The sequence below is a fragment of the Carassius auratus genome, chromosome 15, assembly GCF_003368295.1.
Source record: "Carassius auratus strain Wakin chromosome 15, ASM336829v1, whole genome shotgun sequence".
In the NCBI taxonomy this organism is placed as follows: domain Eukaryota; kingdom Metazoa; phylum Chordata; class Actinopteri; order Cypriniformes; family Cyprinidae; genus Carassius; species Carassius auratus.
The window spans coordinates 24243213-24261769 of record NC_039257.1 but is presented as its reverse complement, the minus strand read 5'-3'; the positions used below and the strand labels follow the sequence as shown (position 1 = coordinate 24261769).

Genomic DNA, 18557 nt, shown 5'->3' with positions numbered 1-18557 from the left:
ATCCTTTGCAGTCAATTACAGCCTGAAGTCTGGAGATCAATTAGACATCAGCGTACGCTGGGTTTCATCCCCGGTGATGCTCTGCCAGGCCTCTACTGCAACTGTCTTCAGTTCCTGCTTGTTCTTGGGGCATTTTCCCTTCAGTTTTGTCTTCAGCAAGTGAAATGCATGCTAAATCGGATTTAGGTCAGGTGATTGACTTGGCCATTGCATAACATTCCACTTCTTTCCCTTAAAAATCTCTTTAAAGCTGAAAGTCTGCAGTTAAAGCACATCTTGTTCGTTTCATTTCAAATCCATTGTGGTGGTGTATAGAGCCAAAAAGATTAGAATTGTGTCGATGTCCCAATATTTATGGACCTGACTGTACATCCGTGAACTCGCTGATGTCAGAGGAACTCATTTGGAACATGTCCCAGTCTACGTCATCAAGTGCCGCCTGTAGCATGGCTTCAGAAGGGCACCAGCGCTTCACTACCCTCTGCACCATGGGTTCTTGAACGAGCCTTTGTTTATATTCTGGTGTGAGGAAAATTGCGACATGGTCTTTACGGAAAGCTGGTAGTGAGTGAGCTTTGTAGGCATTCTTAAACAGAGAGTAGCAAAGATCCAGTGTATTCAGTCCTCTGGTTGGACAGGATAAATGTTGGTATAAGTTCAGCATGACCTGCCTAAGTTTGGCTTTGTTAAAATCCCCCGCAATGACAAGAGTAGCATCTAGATGTTTGTTGTTGTAGCTGCTGAGCACATTGTGGAGCTTAGACAAAACCAAGCCGGTGTCAGCTTGTGGTGGGATGTTAACAGCAGTAACAATGATAGATGAAAACTCCCGGGGCAGATAGAATCGGCAAATAATGGATAGATGTTCCAGATGAGGCGAGCAGGAGCGCGACAGAGTGGAGATATTCCTGGGGTCACACCATTTTCTTTTTAATCATGAAACACACTACTCCACCTTTGGATTTACCGGTCTCAGCTGTTCTGTCCATCTGCCAGAAATTTTCTAATGGCGTTACAACAGCATCCAGGACCAAGGGTGTGAGCCATTTTTCAGACAAACAAAGAATGTTACAGTCCCTTATGTCCCATTGGAAACTTATCCTGGCTCTAATATCGTCCATCTTATTCTCCAAAGACTGGACATTGGCAAGCAGAATGCTCGGCAGAGGAGAGCTGTGTGCTCTTTTTCTCAGTCGTTTGCGAATTCCAGCGTGTTTCATGCAGTGTTTCTTGATCCGTCGTCCGGGTGGTTATTCAGGTGGCCATTGTTCATCTCTGCGTTCCTGAGAATCTCAGATGGCCACGATGGGTTGAAGGATAAAGTGTCTTGAAACAGGTTAGTGAAGCGATGTCCAATGTCCAAAAGTGTTCCTTTATCAGAAGTGATTAGTGCAGACGATATATCTGTAAAAAAAAGAGAGCAAAATAAAGTACAAAAGTAAATAAAAACCTAATCTCAGCCACGCCATCTTGATTACCCATAATAGGGGCACTTTATACTCTTTTACTCAATATTTATGCCATTTCTGTCATGTCCACATCCACACAGGACCAGTTTTAGACATTTAGAGGCCCCCACAAAGCTATATTACATATTTCATTTTCTATCATGACAGAAAATAAAGAAAGTGAATGGTGACTACCTTATTAGCATAGGAGGTTGCTATAAGCGAGGGCTTTGAAGAGGCCTTTAAATCTCACAGCTGTCATTTACAGTATTTCCAAAATTCAGTATTTTTGAAATCTTGTGTTATGTAATAATTTCCTTGCCTAACAGCAGAGAACTATAAGTAGTGTTTGTTTTTGCTAGTTTTGCATTTTGTGTTTAGAGATTTGGGACAGTGTGCCAACTATTCAGCAAAACTTTGGTAAACAATTTGAAAAAAAAATATATCTTTTGTCAGTCTTCTTTGAATTGAATCAATTGCATACAGAACTCTTTCAGTGATTGAAACATAGTCAAAATAAACAATTTGCTGTACTTTCAATATCCTTATTAAGGTGGAATTAGGAGAATCTGCTCAAATTGGGTTGTAGTCTTTGTCTTGCTTCCCTCGTTGTCATTCCATTAACAAATACATGTTCTTGGTCTTGCTCTTCCTTATCTACGACATACACACAGTCTTCCTCCCTCCTTTGATTGTTGCCATCAACTACTGGGGTCCATATTAATTATTTTGTTTTGAAAAAGTATTGCAAAACATTTGCAAATTGTTTAACTACCTTACCTTGCTTAAGGATTTTCCTTAATAACAGTGATTTATTCAATATATCTTTGAAACTTCTGTTCAGTGGGACAGAAATTAGACACTTCCACCTTAAGACTTACTGAAATTGATTAGTGCATAGTAGTTTACCAGAATTGCATTAAAAATGTTAATGTTTAATCACTCCTCAAATACATGTTACAAAGGTTCATATTGGTATTTCACCCATATCAGAGAGTTAAACCAGCACACATCACGTCAGCATGAACTACGCCACAGTGTGCTTTGTCACTTTTTTCATGTACATTTCTATATGTGAAGGTAAGTGCATTTAAGGTTACAAACTGTTTTCAAATTGTAGGTCACAAAGCAAGAAGGCAAAATTTGTGCATCTATGTTAGAAGAAGATCTGTGGCCTGACAAAACAGGTTCCCTTTGTGGCTGTTATTATATTAAGAATTATTTCTGTAAGACATTTCCTGTACATTGCTGTAACGAATTAATCATTTGGTTGAGGCACTTACTAGAAAAGCACTGTGATTTATTTTGTTTTGGATTATAAAATATGAAAATGATTCTTAAAATTCAATTAACAAGTTGGTTGGTGGGTATATATTTACATATTTCTGATGAGATGCATAAGTGGCAAGTAACAGATTACACTATTGTTTCCAGAACTGCTTTTTAGTGGCAGTGATTCTTCAGGGCTGAAATCAAACATGCAATGTTATCTGTGCATCTGTATTGTCAATAGCAATTTGCTTATGAGCTGGTTCTTTTAATAATCTGTTTAAAAAGTATTACAAATGGTAAGTTTCTGGTTTAAATCAATCTGACAAATATTCCAATGAATAACCTCACCACATCCAGTGACTAAATTTAAGTGGACATTCTGTAACTCAATGTACATTACTACATTTACATGCACACCAGAAATCCTCGTAGCAAAACAAGTGCCTTTAAACAAGAAAGTGGCATTTACATTTTCAGGCACTGTTAGCAGAGTATTCTTAACCCCATTTATACAGGTCAGTACGCAGCTTTTTTCAGATCTATTGTGCATGCACACTCTTCAATACTTGACTTGCTGTGTCACAAGAAAGCAAAATGCAGAAGTCAACATTTGAAGTGGATCAAGAAACTTCATCAAAGTTGTCCTAAGACAAGAAAGCATTTCAGTTTTAGGTTAAGGACAACTTAGAAGAAGGGGTTTGATCCACTTCAAATGTTGACTACTACATATTCACTCTTTATCTGAACACCTAATGTCTTTTTTAAGGTGCTGTATGTACTTTTTTCACTACTTTGCATAAAAATACCATAATATGTTTGCAGCTATTTAGGAAACATGCTAAGTGCACATACGTGTTTCTCTGAAAAATTAGTTATTCTATTTTAAAATATGTATTCTGTTTCCTGCTTGATCTGTCCGCTGCTTTTGACACGGTTAACCACCATATCCTCCTATCAACCCTACTTGCAAATGGCATCTCAGGAACCACACTTCAATGGTTTGAGTCTTACCTATCTGATAGGTCCTTCAAAGTATCTTGGAGAGGTGAGGTGTCCAAGTCTCAACATCTAACTACACTGTAAAACCCGACAAGTTAACTTAACTCAAATCGTTTGAGTAAACAGATATCCTTAAGTTATGTTAACTCAAACCGTTTGAGGAAACCGATTGCCTTAAACCATTTAAGTTGAAAAAACTAACAGTTATGAGTACTGTGAACTTAATTCAGTTGAGTTCACTGAAAGAAGATATACATTGCAATTAAGTGATTAAGTGATTAATTGAACTTTAGTGATGAACACCTGCTGTTAACAAACATAATTACTGAAGAAAAGAGAGAAAGGAACAACAGCTGACTTCAGACACAGCCTCACTCAAACCTGACAAGTTATGTTAACTCAAACCATTTGAGGAAACTGATTGCCTTAAACCATTTAAGTTAAAAAAACTAATAGTTACGAGTACTCTGAACTTAATTCAGTTGAGTTCATTGAAAGAAGATATACATTGCAATTAAGTAATTAAGCGGTTAACTAAGTGCTGATTGAGAATTGATGAACAGCTGCTGTTAACAAACAGAATCACTGAAGAAAAGAGAAACACAAGAACTACTACAACTGACTTCAGACACAGCCTTAGATGAAATCAACTGAAATAAAATACATGAAATCTCTCAAGATCTGATTAAACAACCCCACAAACAGCATCACCAGCTCCACTTATTAATAACAAGACTGACTTTATTTCTGTCAGACGTCTACAGAAGATCTTATTGAGAATGAACTAAGGTTTAGATGTTGATTTATTGTTTCATTTGAAGTAACCATGTTAGAGATCAGTGTTTGCTTTAGTTGGTCTCTTGACCCTTGATTTCTGTCTTAGTCTTTTCTTTGGCTGTTATAACTGTGTGTTTCTAAAACATATTTGTTGTAACTCAAAAGCCCAGAAGAAATGCCATCAGGTGTTAACCTGTACCTACATGTAGATTGTTGTACGTTATAGCTGTGATGATAATTTTTCATTATTATTCACAAATATTGATCTATACAGAGTCTAATCTCTGATTAAACAAATGTGTAATTAGTAGAAGTGGACCTAATAAAAATGACACTAAGAGCCAGTGATTCTGTGATAATCAGTTAATATAAAAATGATTTCATAAACATTTTGTACACATACATTTGTCTTCTATGCCATTAGCTCGTCACACACAGACATCAATAATCAGAATATGAACCTCAACAATGGTGACAAAAAAACATGCTGCAATGCATGCTGGGTACTATTGTAGAACAAAACTCATCCATGGCTCCAGGCATTTTTTTTTTTTTCTTTCATGGTCACCATTGTTGAGGTTCATATGCTTATTATTGATGTCTGTGTGTGACTAATTGACACCAGAGAAGACCAAACTGTTTGGAAAGTCTTTGTATTAACTGATTATTACAGAACCACTGGCTCTAAGAATCACTTTTACTGTAGTCAATTTAATTACACAACCCATATTTCATCAGAGATTAGACTCCTAGCAGTTGCATAATTATATATATAATTGGTTGTTATACCAATATAAAGTATAACAACCTACATCTAGGTACAGGTTAACACCTGATGGCATTTCTTCTGGGCTTTTGAGTTACAACAAATGTGTTTCAGAAACACACGGTTATAACAGCCAGAGAAAAGACTAAGACAGAAATCAAGGGTCAAGAGCCCAACTAAAGCAAACACTGATCTCTAACATGGTTACTTCAAATGAAACAATAAATCAACATCTAAACCTTAGTTCATGCTCAATAAGATCTTCTGTAGACGTCTGACAGAAATAAAGTCAGTCTGGTTATTAATAAATGGAGCTGCTGATGCTGTTTGTGGGGTTGTTTAATCAGATATTGAGAGATTTCATGTATTTTATTTCAGTTGATTTCATCTAAGTCTGTGTCTGAAGTCAGTTGTAGTAGTTCTTGTGTTTCTCTTTTCTTCAGTGATTCTGTTTGTTAACAGCAGCTGTTCATCACTAATTCTCAATCAGCACTTAGTTAATCACTTAATTACTTGAATGCAAAGTTTTAAAACTTACATGGTTTAAATCAAGGCAATCTGTTCACTCAAACGGTTTGAGTTAAGTTAACTTGTCAGGTTTTACAGTGTACTGGGGTGCCTCAGGGCTCAGTTCTTGGACCACTTCTCTTCTCTGTCCATATGGCATCATTACGTTCTGTCATTCAGAAACATGGCTTTTCATACCACTACTATGCTGATGACACACAACTCTACCTCTCATTCCATCCTGATGATCCGACGGTAGCTATTCGCATCTCAGCTTGTCTAACAGACATTTCTTCCTGGATGATGGACCATCACCTTCAACTCAACCTCGCCAAGATAGAACTGCTTGTGATTCCAGCAAACCCATCGTTCCATCACAATTTCAATATCAAGTTAGGCACATCAACCATAACTCCTTCAAAAACAGCTAGAAGCCTTGGAGTTATGATTGATGATCAGCTGACTTTCTCAACCCACATTTATAAAACTGTCCGATCCTGCAGATTTGCTTTATTCAACATCAAGAAGATCAAGCCCTTTCTCTCGGATCATGCTGCACAACTCCTTGTTCAAGCTCTTGTTCTGTGGCTGGACTATTGCAGTGCTCTCTTGGCAGGTCTTCCAGCCAATTCTATCAAACCTTTACAATTAATCCAGAACGCGGCAGCAAGATTCATTTTTAATGAGCCAAAAAGAAACACGTCACACCTCTGTTTATCTATTTGCACTGGCTTCTAATAGCTGCTCACATAAAATTCAAGGCATTAATGTCTGCCTACAAAACTACCACTGGCTCTGCACCCATTTACCTAAATTCGTTACTTCAGACTTATGTGCCTCTAGAAGCTTGTGTTCTGCAAGTGAACGTTGCTTGATTGTTCATCCCAAAGAAGCACAAAGTCACTTTTACGGACTTTAAATTAAATGTTCCTCCTGGTGGAATGACCTCCCCAACTCAATCCAAGCAGCTGAGTCCTTAGCCATCTTCAAGAATCGGCTTAAAACACATCTCTTCCATCTTTATTTGACCCTCTAGCACTCACTATTCTAATTCTATTCTTTAAAAATCTAACTACCTTTCTAATCTTTTTTTATTCTTTTTTCTTTTCATTTATTATGCAATTGTATATGTATGTGTGTGTGTATGTGTAAAGACCTCTAACTAGCTTGCTCTATTCTTTTATTTGTTATTCTATATGTTTTCTTTTTATTTATTATATTATTTAAAAGCCCTTGCTTCGTGTACTGTGTTAACCTAACTGAGACTTGTTATAGCACTTATATATCATTGCTCTTTTTGTTGTTTTTGATCGCTTCCACTGTCTTCATCTGTAAGTCGCTTTGGATAAAAGCGTCTGCTAAGTGAATAAATGTAATGTAAATGCATCAGGTGTGGTTATCAGCATTGTGCTTCTACTACTGACATTGGCTTTGAGACACAATGAATTTCAGATCTGAAATAATCAAATGTCAAGGTTAATCAAATGTAATATTTCTGTTTCAGTGCAATCACAATATGACTATGATTATGGAGAGAACGTACCCAAAAACTGCAACACATCTGAGTCCATCACTGGAGGCATGGTGGAGTATTCCAATGGTGGAGCTGTAGGAAGTCTGCTAACTTATCGCTGCAGAGATGGATTTGAACCTTATCCAATCACCCAAAAAGTCTGCAGCTCTGATGGAGAATGGAAGCCTAAAGTATCCAGGGTCAAATGTGAAGGTGATCTTCTTTAAGGGGCCGTTTTCATAGGTCCTACAATTATTGGCAGAAATACACCACTTTTTGGCATATTTGCACCACAGGGAATTGAGATTTTATTTATAGGAACGCATTTTGGGGTATTAATTTAGCTCTTGCTTCAAAATAAGGTCTAATCCAGCACAATAAGAAGTACCAATGATGTAAGTGTATGCTGATTGGCTGAATGCATGCTGGGCACATATTATTCTGAAAGAAACCATACCAAACGACATTTTCAAAATAGAAACATGAACGTTAACAGTGAACACAGTGTAAACAAACAAGTGTATTCCATGACAAAGATTGGATCAGTCACTTAGTATGTAATTTTAATCTTTTTTAAATGGTTTAATATTTGTAATTAGATATTAGATTATGTACTTAACCATTTTGTTGCAAGTATAGTGCACCTGCAGAGAGAGAGACTGCTCACATGCTTTTCTAAATGGCTGTGATATGTGATTGATTTGGTCGCGTTGCTTAGACAGACATATTGCTTGTCGCTAGAATCTTATCGTGTTGCATCTTGTTAGACCAGGGAGTAAGTATAAAATATTTGTTTTCATATATTATGATGAAATAAAAATGTAATGCTATTGTGGCGAGTGGGGCGGGGCCGAGAGGCGTGGGAACGAGGAGTGAGGCCAGGTGTAGTGATTGAAGATGAGCTACACCTGCGCCCCACCGCCAGTATCGAGTCCCACGTAGGAGATATAAAACTGGAGCGACGACCGTGAAGGACGAGAGAGGACCAGGCCTGGGACATATTTTATGTGTTTGCTTTTTATTTATGCGCACCAGTCGGCCGTGAGGGGCTGGTGTGCCGTTTTGTATTTATTTTGAATATTAAAATTATGTTTTGATTGTGCGCCGGTTCCCGCCTCCTTCTTCCCGATGTATATGGAGTTTTAATATCGTTACAGCTATCTAATACCAAGATTACTATTGTTGAATTTTTATACTCATTGGAATCCCGAAAATCCTCTAATCCACATCTTAAATATCAAAACCCATTTCAAATCAGTAGATTTGCCCTTGCCTGATAGATTAAGAAATTTTGCCAGCAGCTTCAGAAACCGTCAGGTCCGGACTGCTTAGAGCTTAGGTGCATTTTTTAGCGAGACGAGAAATATGTTCCAATAAGTACATATCACTGCAGTTTCCAAAATAAATGAACACTAGAGGCAGTAAAACTCTAAAACCTTTTATTCCTTTTCACACAAATTTAACAGAATTTTGATTAATAAAGTGCAATTCTCGCAAAATCACTAGAACAATATCATGTTCTGACTTCAAAACAATATTAATATGCTGGGAGATTTGAAAACTGATGCTTTTGAACGTTAGCATCACAAATATCCAGCTTCATATCTATGGTTTTTCAGAGATGGAAGGTTTGTTCAGTAACTCATGGAGTACAGAGAGGTACTTGAGAGGTGAGGAGCTCCTGTTCAAATCCTGCTTAACCATGGTTCGACAAAGCAGTTCAAATCTGCATATAAGGAAGTTAATAAAAACAGGTGCAGCTCAATAAATAAGAATGTTGTGGAAAAGTTCAATTATTTTATTAATTCAACTCAAATTGTGAAACTCGTGTCTTAAATAAATTCAGTGCACACAGACTGAAGTAGTTTAAGTATTTGGTTCTTTTAATTGTTAGGATTTTGGCCAACATTTAACAAAAACCCACCAATTCACTCTCAACAAATTTGAGTATGGTTACAGGCCAATCAGCTAATCAACTCAAAACACCTGCAAAGGTTTCCTGAGTCTTCAGAATGGTCTCTCAGTTTGGTTCACTGGGCTACACAATCATGGGGAAGACCTCTGATCTGACAGTTGTCCAGAAGACAATCATTAACATCCTTCACAAGGAGTGTAAGTCACAAACATTCATTGCCAAAGAAGCTGGCTGTTCACAGAGTGCTGTATCCAAGCATGTTAACAGAAAGTTGAGTGGAACTAAAAAAGTGTTGAAGAAAAAGATGCACAACCAACCGAGAGAACCGCAGATTTATGAGGATTATCAAGAAAAATTGATTTAAGAATTTGAGTGTACTTCACAAAGAATGGACTGAGGCCGGGGTCAAGGCATCAAGAGCACCACACTCAGACGTGTCAAGAGATTTACTGAACCACAGACAACATCCGAGGTGTCTTACCTGAGCTAAGGAGAAGAAGAACTGGACTGTTTCCCAGTGGTTCAAAGTCCTTTTTTTAAGATGAGATCAAGTTTTGTATTTCATTTGGAAACCAAGGTCCTAGAGTCTGGAGAAAGGCTGGAGAAGCTCATAGCACAAGTTGCTTGAAGTCCAGTGTTAAGCTTCCACAGTGTGTGATGATTTGGGTAGCAATGTCATCTGCTGGTGTTGGTCCATTGTGTTTTTTGAAAACCAAAGAAATTGCAACCGTTTACCAAGAAATCTTGGAGCACTTCATGCTTCCTTCTGCTGACCAGTTTTTTGAAGATGCTGATTTCATTTTCCAGCAGGATTTGGCATCTACACACACTGCCAAAAGCACCAAAAGTTGGTTAAATGACCATGGTGTTGGTGTGCTTGACTGGCCAGCAAACTCACCAGACCTGCACCTCAGAGAGAATCTACGGGGTATTGTTAAGAGGGAGATGAGAAACGAGAGACCAATCAATGCATATGAGCTGAAGGCCACTGTTAAAGAAACCACCTCAGCAGAGCCACAAACTGATCACCTCCATGCCACGCCGAACTGAGGCAGTAATTAAAGCAAAAAAAAGGAGCCCCTACCAAGGACTGTGTACATGTACAGTAAATTAACATACTTTCCAGAAGGCCAACCATTCACTAAAAGGATTTTTTTTTACTTTCAAATGCCCCAATTGCTGAAGGGTCTGCACAACTTCAAGTTGCACTGTTATATCGCAGAATATTGCAATATATTTAAAATCGCAGTAATATTGTTTTGAGCCACAAGTATCATGATAATATCATATGGAATTCATCTGGAATTGAGAACCGCTGACCTACCCAAACCCTAAACCTACCTGTACAGTAGGATAAATACAGTATTGGTAGCATAATTTGATAGGTATCATTATTTGTTAGAACAACGGGACACGGCATAACAGTATACTGTTTGTTGAAGAGCATAACATTTCCGATAACACGCTTAAGGTATTTGGCAAATCACAACGCACTGGATAGCTGGCCAATCAGAGTACACCTCGCTTTTCAGAACGATGAGCTTTGTTAAAAAAAAAAAACAAGTTTTAGAAGGTGGGGCATAGAGGAGACACAGAATGTGGAAAATAATGTTTTTTTTTTTTTACTTAAACCGCAAAATTTATTTGTTATACATTGTAATTCCAAATAAAAGTTATTCAGAGCCATCATTTCTTTCAGTGGTCTCATTAATTTCTTACTTATATCCTCTAGCTTTCTGACCAAACTGATAATGCCCTTTATCTTAAAGATGATCTTCTGATGTTCCAGCTCCATCCTGCTTCCCTCTGCATGTTTCCATTTTCTTCTGCTTTTTGACTTTTCTGCTCCAGTCTTTTTGAATCCCTTGGACAAGGAGATCATCAAAATAAATTTCTAGTTTACCTGGTTCATAGTTATTGTTCCCAATTGAGATTTGATCAAGGAATTGCACATTTATTGGGTTATTCGATTCAACACTATGAATCACATCTGTGTATTTTAGAAACCAATGATTATGGAGATTATGAGGAAACACAGAAGAACTGCACTTTGGATGTGTCCATAAAGGGAGGTAGCGTGTCCTACTCCAATGAGGGACTGGTGGGAAGTGTGCTGACCTATCACTGCAAAACAGGACACTACGCCTTTCCAGCAATGCAAAGAGTCTGTGACAAAGATGGGGAATGGTCAGCCCTGATACTCCCAAATGGACAGAGAAAACGTGATGCTGTGTGCAAGGGTATATTCTCATATACATTTAAGTCATTGTTTAAAAAGGCTTGATTTATTCGATCGATAATACAGTCATTACAGACATGAATGTTAAACTGGAATTTAATCCAGGCTAAAGATAGAACAGTGTGAGACATAATGTTAAACCAAGTTTGAACTGTTTTAATTGTGAAAATCCCCACAGATTTTGACTTCTCATGTCTCTGTTTGACTCTCAGAGATCCTTTGCCCTGCTCAGCTTCAGCTTGATAATGGGCAGTTCTGGCCCAGGAGACAGTGGTTCAAGATTGGAGAAAAGCAGACATTTTCTTGTAATGAAGGATTTATTTTGACTGGATCTGTTGAGCGAAACTGCACTCAGTGGGGTGGATGGACCGGTACTACACCCGTTTGTGATGACCAGTGTAAGCATTTATACTGCTTTGGATCCAGACATATGCAGAACATACACAATCAATTGTGATTTTTTTTTTCTTCTCTTATGGTCTTTAGAATATACTGTTTTTTTTCCCCTGTTGTTTCAGTTTCACCTATTTTCTTTTTTTTGTCAATATCTAAAATTGCATTATTTTCAATGGACTACCTGCGCTGAGATTTATATTTCTGTTTTCAAATAGTACAGCTCTCTAATTTCCAGTTATGTATATTTTCACTGTGCTGTAGCCACCTAGTTGACTAAACGAAACTTACAATAAGTGACTGCTAGAAGCTAAAGTAAAGATATTCTGATGAACAATAAAACGGTAACACTTTTGCAATTCTCACTATTAACTAGTTGCTTATTAGCATGCTTATTATTAACATATTGATTTATTAATACATATAAAGCAATTATTCTCATGACCATATTCTTCATAATCTTACCAAATATACCTAAACTTAACAACTACCTGACTAACTAATAATAAGCAGCAAATTATGAGTTTTTTAGGCAAAAGTCATAATTAATTGTTTATTAATGGAAGTTAAAATAAACTGACCTAGAAAACTTTGTATTAGTATTAACAGTTGTAATCGCTCCATTTATTCATTGACAGTGTATTGACAAATTGTTGTCAAAATTGTTGATTGTTCATTTCTTTAAGGCAGACCATATTAATTCAAACTATTTCAACCGACTTGAATAAGAGCAAAAAGTTCTGTTTATCAGTCAAATTCGTTAATAAATGGAAATTCAACAGGTATTAATTATGATACATAAGTGCAGACAACTGTTAACGAGAAGACAGGCACTACTGTTGCATAGCATCATTATTCAGAATAGACATTTGGAAAATAAAATATGTTTTTAGGAACATTTCAACAGTTTAAATATGATTTATGTTAAAGCAGAGAACACGATTAATAATTTTAACATGGTAATAATTTGCATTGTCTATATATAGATGCACGAGAATCTATATACAGTCGCCAGAATCATTTTAAGTATGCAGGAATAGTTGAGCAAGTAGTTCATTGAAACATTAAATAGGTTGTGATTTTGAATCCTTACTGAAAAATGCATCGTTTCCATATAAAATATATAGTATATAGTTGATAAATATATTATCATTGTTCCAGCGGAGGACTGCAAAAACCCAGGCACACCTCCAGGAGCCTTACGTTCTGGGCACCGCTTTCATATCGGAGACAAAGTGCACTACCTGTGTCAGTCAGGTCTGGATATGCTCGGCTCCTCTGAGAGACAGTGTTTGGATTCAAGGGAATGGAGCGGAGCAGAACCACGCTGCTATGGTCAGTCAAAGAAACAGAGGCTTGTTTGCATGTAGTTGAGACAACGTTAGCATATCTCATTTGTTTTTTAGCCCAGTACACATATGATCAACCAGATGCTGTGGCTCAGGCCCTAGGAGGATCTCTGACCGCGGTCATGGACGTGTCACACCCTGACTTCAAAAAGAAAGGTGAAAAGAGCACTTGTGCACAAGTGATGAGCATTACATCATTGCTTCATTATTGTAGTAGTTTACTTAGGCTGTGTTTAATCACTAGAGCAAGCTTTGGGCAGGACTATCAGGGTCGCAGAAGGTCGTCTGAACGTCTTCATCCTTTTGGACACATCTGCCAGCATTTCACCGGAGAGTTTTCACTTAGCAAAGAATGCCACTATGCAACTTGTGCAGAAGGTTTGTATTTGTATAACATGAAAACTTAAAGGGAACCCAGAGTATTAAGACTTGTATGACTTCATGTAACATAAATGATTTGTCTCCTACTGAAATATGTTGTAGAAAACCCAAGAGAAACCTACGCTATTTAAAAAAAATCCATTGGTTTTATACACATTTGGGACAATGGGAGGTGGCTGGTTTGATGCTGCCATTTTTAATGCACAATTTAGAAAATAAAATACTGATATGATGCAACATAAGCCCCTTTCACACAGCAGTCCTGGTAAATTGCTGTAAAATTATGACTTTACCAGTAAATACATACAATTCTGTTCACAAAGACAACAGCGTTCTGGCTTTTTACTTTTTAAGAGACCATTCACACAAAAGCACCAAAATGCCATCAGTTCTGTGATGTCAATCATCAGAAACTAACTTTAAAAGCTGCACCGTTGTCTTCATTTGCCTGCATGAGTAGAAGCACTTTAGCTTCACTATCTGTGAAGGCATAAGGGGGTTATCAAGAAGTTTTTGCTCTTATAAACATGAATGCAGATAGTAGTATCTATTAATCTTCATTCTGTGTTCAAGCAGAGCACATACCAGAAATTAACTGGTAATGTCACACCTTCTCATGGTAAATTACCAGAATGAATTTACCTGTATTTTTGAAAAGGTCCTGTCCACACATGATCTCTTAATGGTAATTTAAATGCTCATGAAGAAGATCCCTGAAGAGCACTTGTGCATTGAGCTAGTGGTTGAATGTTCTTGCACCTCGGCTCAGAATGCTTTTATGATGCTAGAAGAATGCAAATAAAGCCCATTGTGAACACCCTTGTAATTCAAACTTTATGAATGATTATTTGAGGTTCAAGTGGTGTGTGTGAAAGGAACTGGAAGCAATCAGAGTACAGCTGTTTCTAAAGCACCCAGTTTCTCTGAATCGATTCCAGAGAGAATCACGATGTATTTGGAAAACCAACAGAATCGTTTTTCGATTCACGATGCATTGAATTTATGGTCGTAGCCCTATTAAAATGATTAGGGGTGTAACGGTTCACAAAATTCACGGTTCGGTTCGATACGATACACTGATGTCACGGTTCGGTTCGGTTCGGTTCGATTCGTTTTAGATACAGCAAAATGTAAAAACATCTCAACTTTTCAGAATGCCGCAAGCGCACCGCGGGTCATGTGACAAGAACTAACCAATCAGCTTCATCCTTTCCCGTAACAACGTTGAGAGCTCAGCCAAGATGAAGGATCAGCTGATCATAGTTGTATATGGATTGCAATTTTGAAATAAATTTAGTAGCAGAGCTACTGCAAGCGATTTTTAGAGCTGCAAATCCATTTATCCTTCGCTGAAATTTCCGCGTCTCATGGAGAGAGCACGTCATTGTTGCTTAGCAAAGACAGACGCCTCATGAGCGCTTCTGCCCGAGCGCTTTGGAAAGGAGGAGAAAGACGCGCTTAGCGTTTTCCATGCGTTTTTAGGCACGATATGTGAACGGCCCCTAAGGCGCTCGCTCACTCAGCACGCGCTGAAGGCTCGTTGCAAAATGTCTAATGCATTTAACAGACCAGAAATATAAGATCCTAAAATAACCAACAGGTCTGGTGTTTGGGTTGGATTCCCTGTAAGCTATAGTGTCTAAATGCTGCAGGGATAGTTTGCTGCGTGCATGTTTCTCCTTTTTTTCGTCTTTTCCCAGATAGTACTGACGCATATATCCCAGATATTCCCGCTGGTGTTTTTTTTTTTTTTTTTTTTATTCCCGCTGGTGTACCCTGTCATGTTGCAGATGCGACATACCGTTGTTTTTTTATCCGCCACTCTCTTGCCATCACCATTATAGCTTAAAGGGAATCCAAAGTGCACCCAAACACCAGACCTGTTGGTTATTGGAGGATCTTCTCATTTCTAGTCTGTTAAACGCATTGGCTATTTTGCAACGAGCCTTCAGCGCGTACTGAGTGAGCGAGCGCCTGCTGAGTAGCCTAACATAAACATATAAGATGGTGTTTTTTTCTTCTTCGGGAGTGTCAGGGGCGTTGCCTGTTACGTTGTTTGGGTTATTGGGCTACCTTGTTGAACGCATATCATTATATTTCTCTCTCTCTCTTTTTTTTTTTTTCAAATATAATTAATTACTCCAACGAACCGTTCGGTATACATAATGCGTACCGCGTACCGAACCGAAAGCGTCGTACCGAATGGTTCAATACGAATACGCGTATCGTTACACCCCTAAAAATGATGTAGTGTTTTTTTTTTTTATAACGTAAGTCTTTGGGTTTTCTACTACATACTTCAGTACATGTATTGTTAAATGTGCTAAATGAATAAAGATGACTTCATTTGACATCATTTACATTATATTAAGCCATAAAAGTCTTAACCCGGGTTCCTTTTAAAGAAGCTCACTTTATATGAAAAATATTAATTCGAAAAACTTGTTTAAAACAGCTGGATGCAGAGCAACACTGAAAAAATATTTTCTTAGTATTCTTGTCTTGTTTTCTAGTAAAAATATATGGGAAAAAAAGATCAAAATTAAAATAAGCACAAATATCTGCCAGTGGGGCAAGAAAAATATTCTTGTAGCCTTTGAATTAAGATTGTTTTTCTTACCGCACTGGCAGATATTTTTGCTTATTTTAAGCAAAAAACTTACAATGTTTTTTTTTTTTTGTTTTTTTTTTTTTAAACTAGACTTTATCTTTAATAATTTTTTGCTTGTCAACTGCAAAAAATAAAAAAATAAATAAAGATTTTCTTTCATAGTATTTGTGTCTTGTTTTCCAGTATGAATATCTAAACATTCTTACAGCACTTCAATGAGACCCAGAACGTCATAATCTAATGTTTAGATATTCATACTGGAAAACCCATCCATCCATCCATCCATCCATCATCTTCCGCTTATCCGGGGCCGGGTCGCGGGGGCAACAGTCTAAGCAGAGACGCCCAGACTTCCCTCTCCCTAGCCACTTCTTCCAGCTCTTCCGGGGGGACCCCGAGGCGTTCCCAGGCCAGCCGGGAGACATAGTCCCTCCAGCGTGTCCTAGGTCTTCCCCGGGGCCTCCTCCCGGTGAGACGTGCCTGGAACACCTCCCTGGGAAGGCGTCCAGGAGGCATCTGAAATAGATGCCCGAGCCACCTCAGCTGGCTCCTCTCGATGTGGAGGAGCAATGGCTCTACTCTGAGCTCCTCCCGAGTGACCGAGCTTCTCACCCTATCTCTAAGGGAGCGCCCAGCCACCCGACGGAGAAAGCTCATTTCGGCCGCCTGTATCCAGGATCTTGTCCTTTCGGTCATGACCCACAGCTCATGACCATAGGTGAGAGTAGAAATGTAGATTGACCGGTAAATCGAGAGCTTTGCCTTACAGCTCAGCTCTTTTTTCACCACGACATACCGGTTCAGCGACCGCATTACTGCAGAAGCTGCACCGATCCGTCTGTCAATCTCACGTTCCATCCTTCCCTCACTCGTGAACAAGACTCCAAGATACCTGAACTCCTCCACTTGAGGCAGGAACTCTCCACCAACCTGAAGTGGGCAATCCACCCTTTTCCGACTGAGAACCATGGCCTCGGACTTGGAGGTGCTGATTCTCATCCCAGCCGATTCACACTCGGCTGCAAACCGTCCCAATGCACACTGAAGGTCCTGGTCTGAGGATGCCAACACGACAACATCATCCGCAAAAAGCAGCGACGAAATCGTATGGTCCCCAAACCGGACACTCTCCGGCCCTTGGCTGCGCCTAGAAATTCTGTCCATAAAAATTATGAACAGAACCGGTGACAAAGGGCAGCCCTGCCGGAGTCCAACATGCACCGGGAACAGGTCTGACTTACTGCCGGCAATGCGAACCAAGCTCTTGCTCCGGTCGTACAGGGACCGAACAGCACTAAGTAGAGAGCCGCCGACCCCATACTCCCGGAGCACCCTCCACAGGATGTCGCGAGGAACACGGTCGAATGCCTTCTCCAAGTCCACAAAACACATGTGGACTGGTTGGGCAAACTCCCATGAACCCTCCAGCACCCTGGAAAGGGTTTAGAGCTGGTCCAGTGTTCCACGACCGGGACGAAAACCACACTGTTCCTCCTGAATCCGAATTCTCCTCTCCAGTACCCTGGCATAGACTTTCCCAGGGAGGCTGAGAAGTGTGATCCCCCTATAGTTGGAACACACTCTCAGGTCCCCCTTCTTGAAAAGAGGGACCACCACCCCGGTCTGCCAGTCCAGAGGTACTGTCCCCAACCGCCATGCGATGTTGCAGAGGCGTGCCAGCCAAGACAGCCCCACAACATCCAGAGACTTGAGGTACTCGGGGCGGATCTCGTCCACCCCCGGTGCCTTGCCACCGAGGAGCTTTTTAACTACCTTGATGACTTCAGCCCGGGTGATGGACGAGTGCTCCTCCGAGTCCCCAGCCACTGCTTCCTCAACAGAACACAAGTCGGTGGGATTGAGAAGATCCTCGAAGTATTCCTTCCACCGCCCGACGATATCCCCAGTTGAGGTCAACAGGTGCCCATCTCTACTGTAAACAGTGTTGGTAGGGCACTGCTTCCCCCTCCTGAGGCGTCGAACAGTTTGCCAGAATCTCTTCGAGACCAACCGATAGTCTTTCTCCATGGCCTCACCGAACTCCTCCCAGGCCCGAGTTTTTGCCTCCATGACTACCCGGGCTGCAGTCCGCTTGGCCTGCCGGTACCTGTCAGCTGCCTCCGGAGTCCCACAAGCCATCCAGGCCCGATAGGACTCCTTCTTCAGCTTCCCTTACTTCCGGGGTCCACCACCGGGTTCGGGGATAGCTGCCTCGACAGGCACCGGAGACCTTACGGCCACAGCTCCAAGCAGCCGCAGCGACAATGGAGGTGGAGAACATGGTCCACTCGGACTCAATATCTCCAGACTCCCTCGGGATCCGGTCGAAGCTCTGCCGGAGGTGGGAGTTGAAGATCTCTCTGACAGGGGGCTCGGCCAAACGTTCC

At 39.7% G+C, this 18557-nt stretch overlaps 2 protein-coding genes across 3 annotated transcripts in view; one reads left to right on the top strand and one right to left on the bottom strand.

Moving 5' to 3' along the window:
* Positions 1-18557, bottom strand: part of LOC113115415 (tyrosine-protein kinase receptor UFO-like) — a 1029470-nt gene that overhangs the window by 381503 nt on the left and 629410 nt on the right. The gene's annotated exons all lie outside the window — the stretch shown is intronic.
* The window catches only part of LOC113115417 (complement C2), a 34149-nt gene continuing 18019 nt past the window's right edge, over positions 2428-18557 (top strand). Inside the window, exons 1-7 of the mRNA XM_026282976.1 lie at positions 2428-2528; positions 7274-7495; positions 11201-11437; positions 11649-11834; positions 12991-13164; positions 13236-13334; positions 13423-13556. Coding sequence (XP_026138761.1) covers positions 2471-2528; positions 7274-7495; positions 11201-11437; positions 11649-11834; positions 12991-13164; positions 13236-13334; positions 13423-13556 — 1110 coding nt within the window. The 5' untranslated portion in view covers positions 2428-2470. The remainder of the gene's footprint in view (positions 2529-7273; positions 7496-11200; positions 11438-11648; positions 11835-12990; positions 13165-13235; positions 13335-13422; positions 13557-18557) is intronic.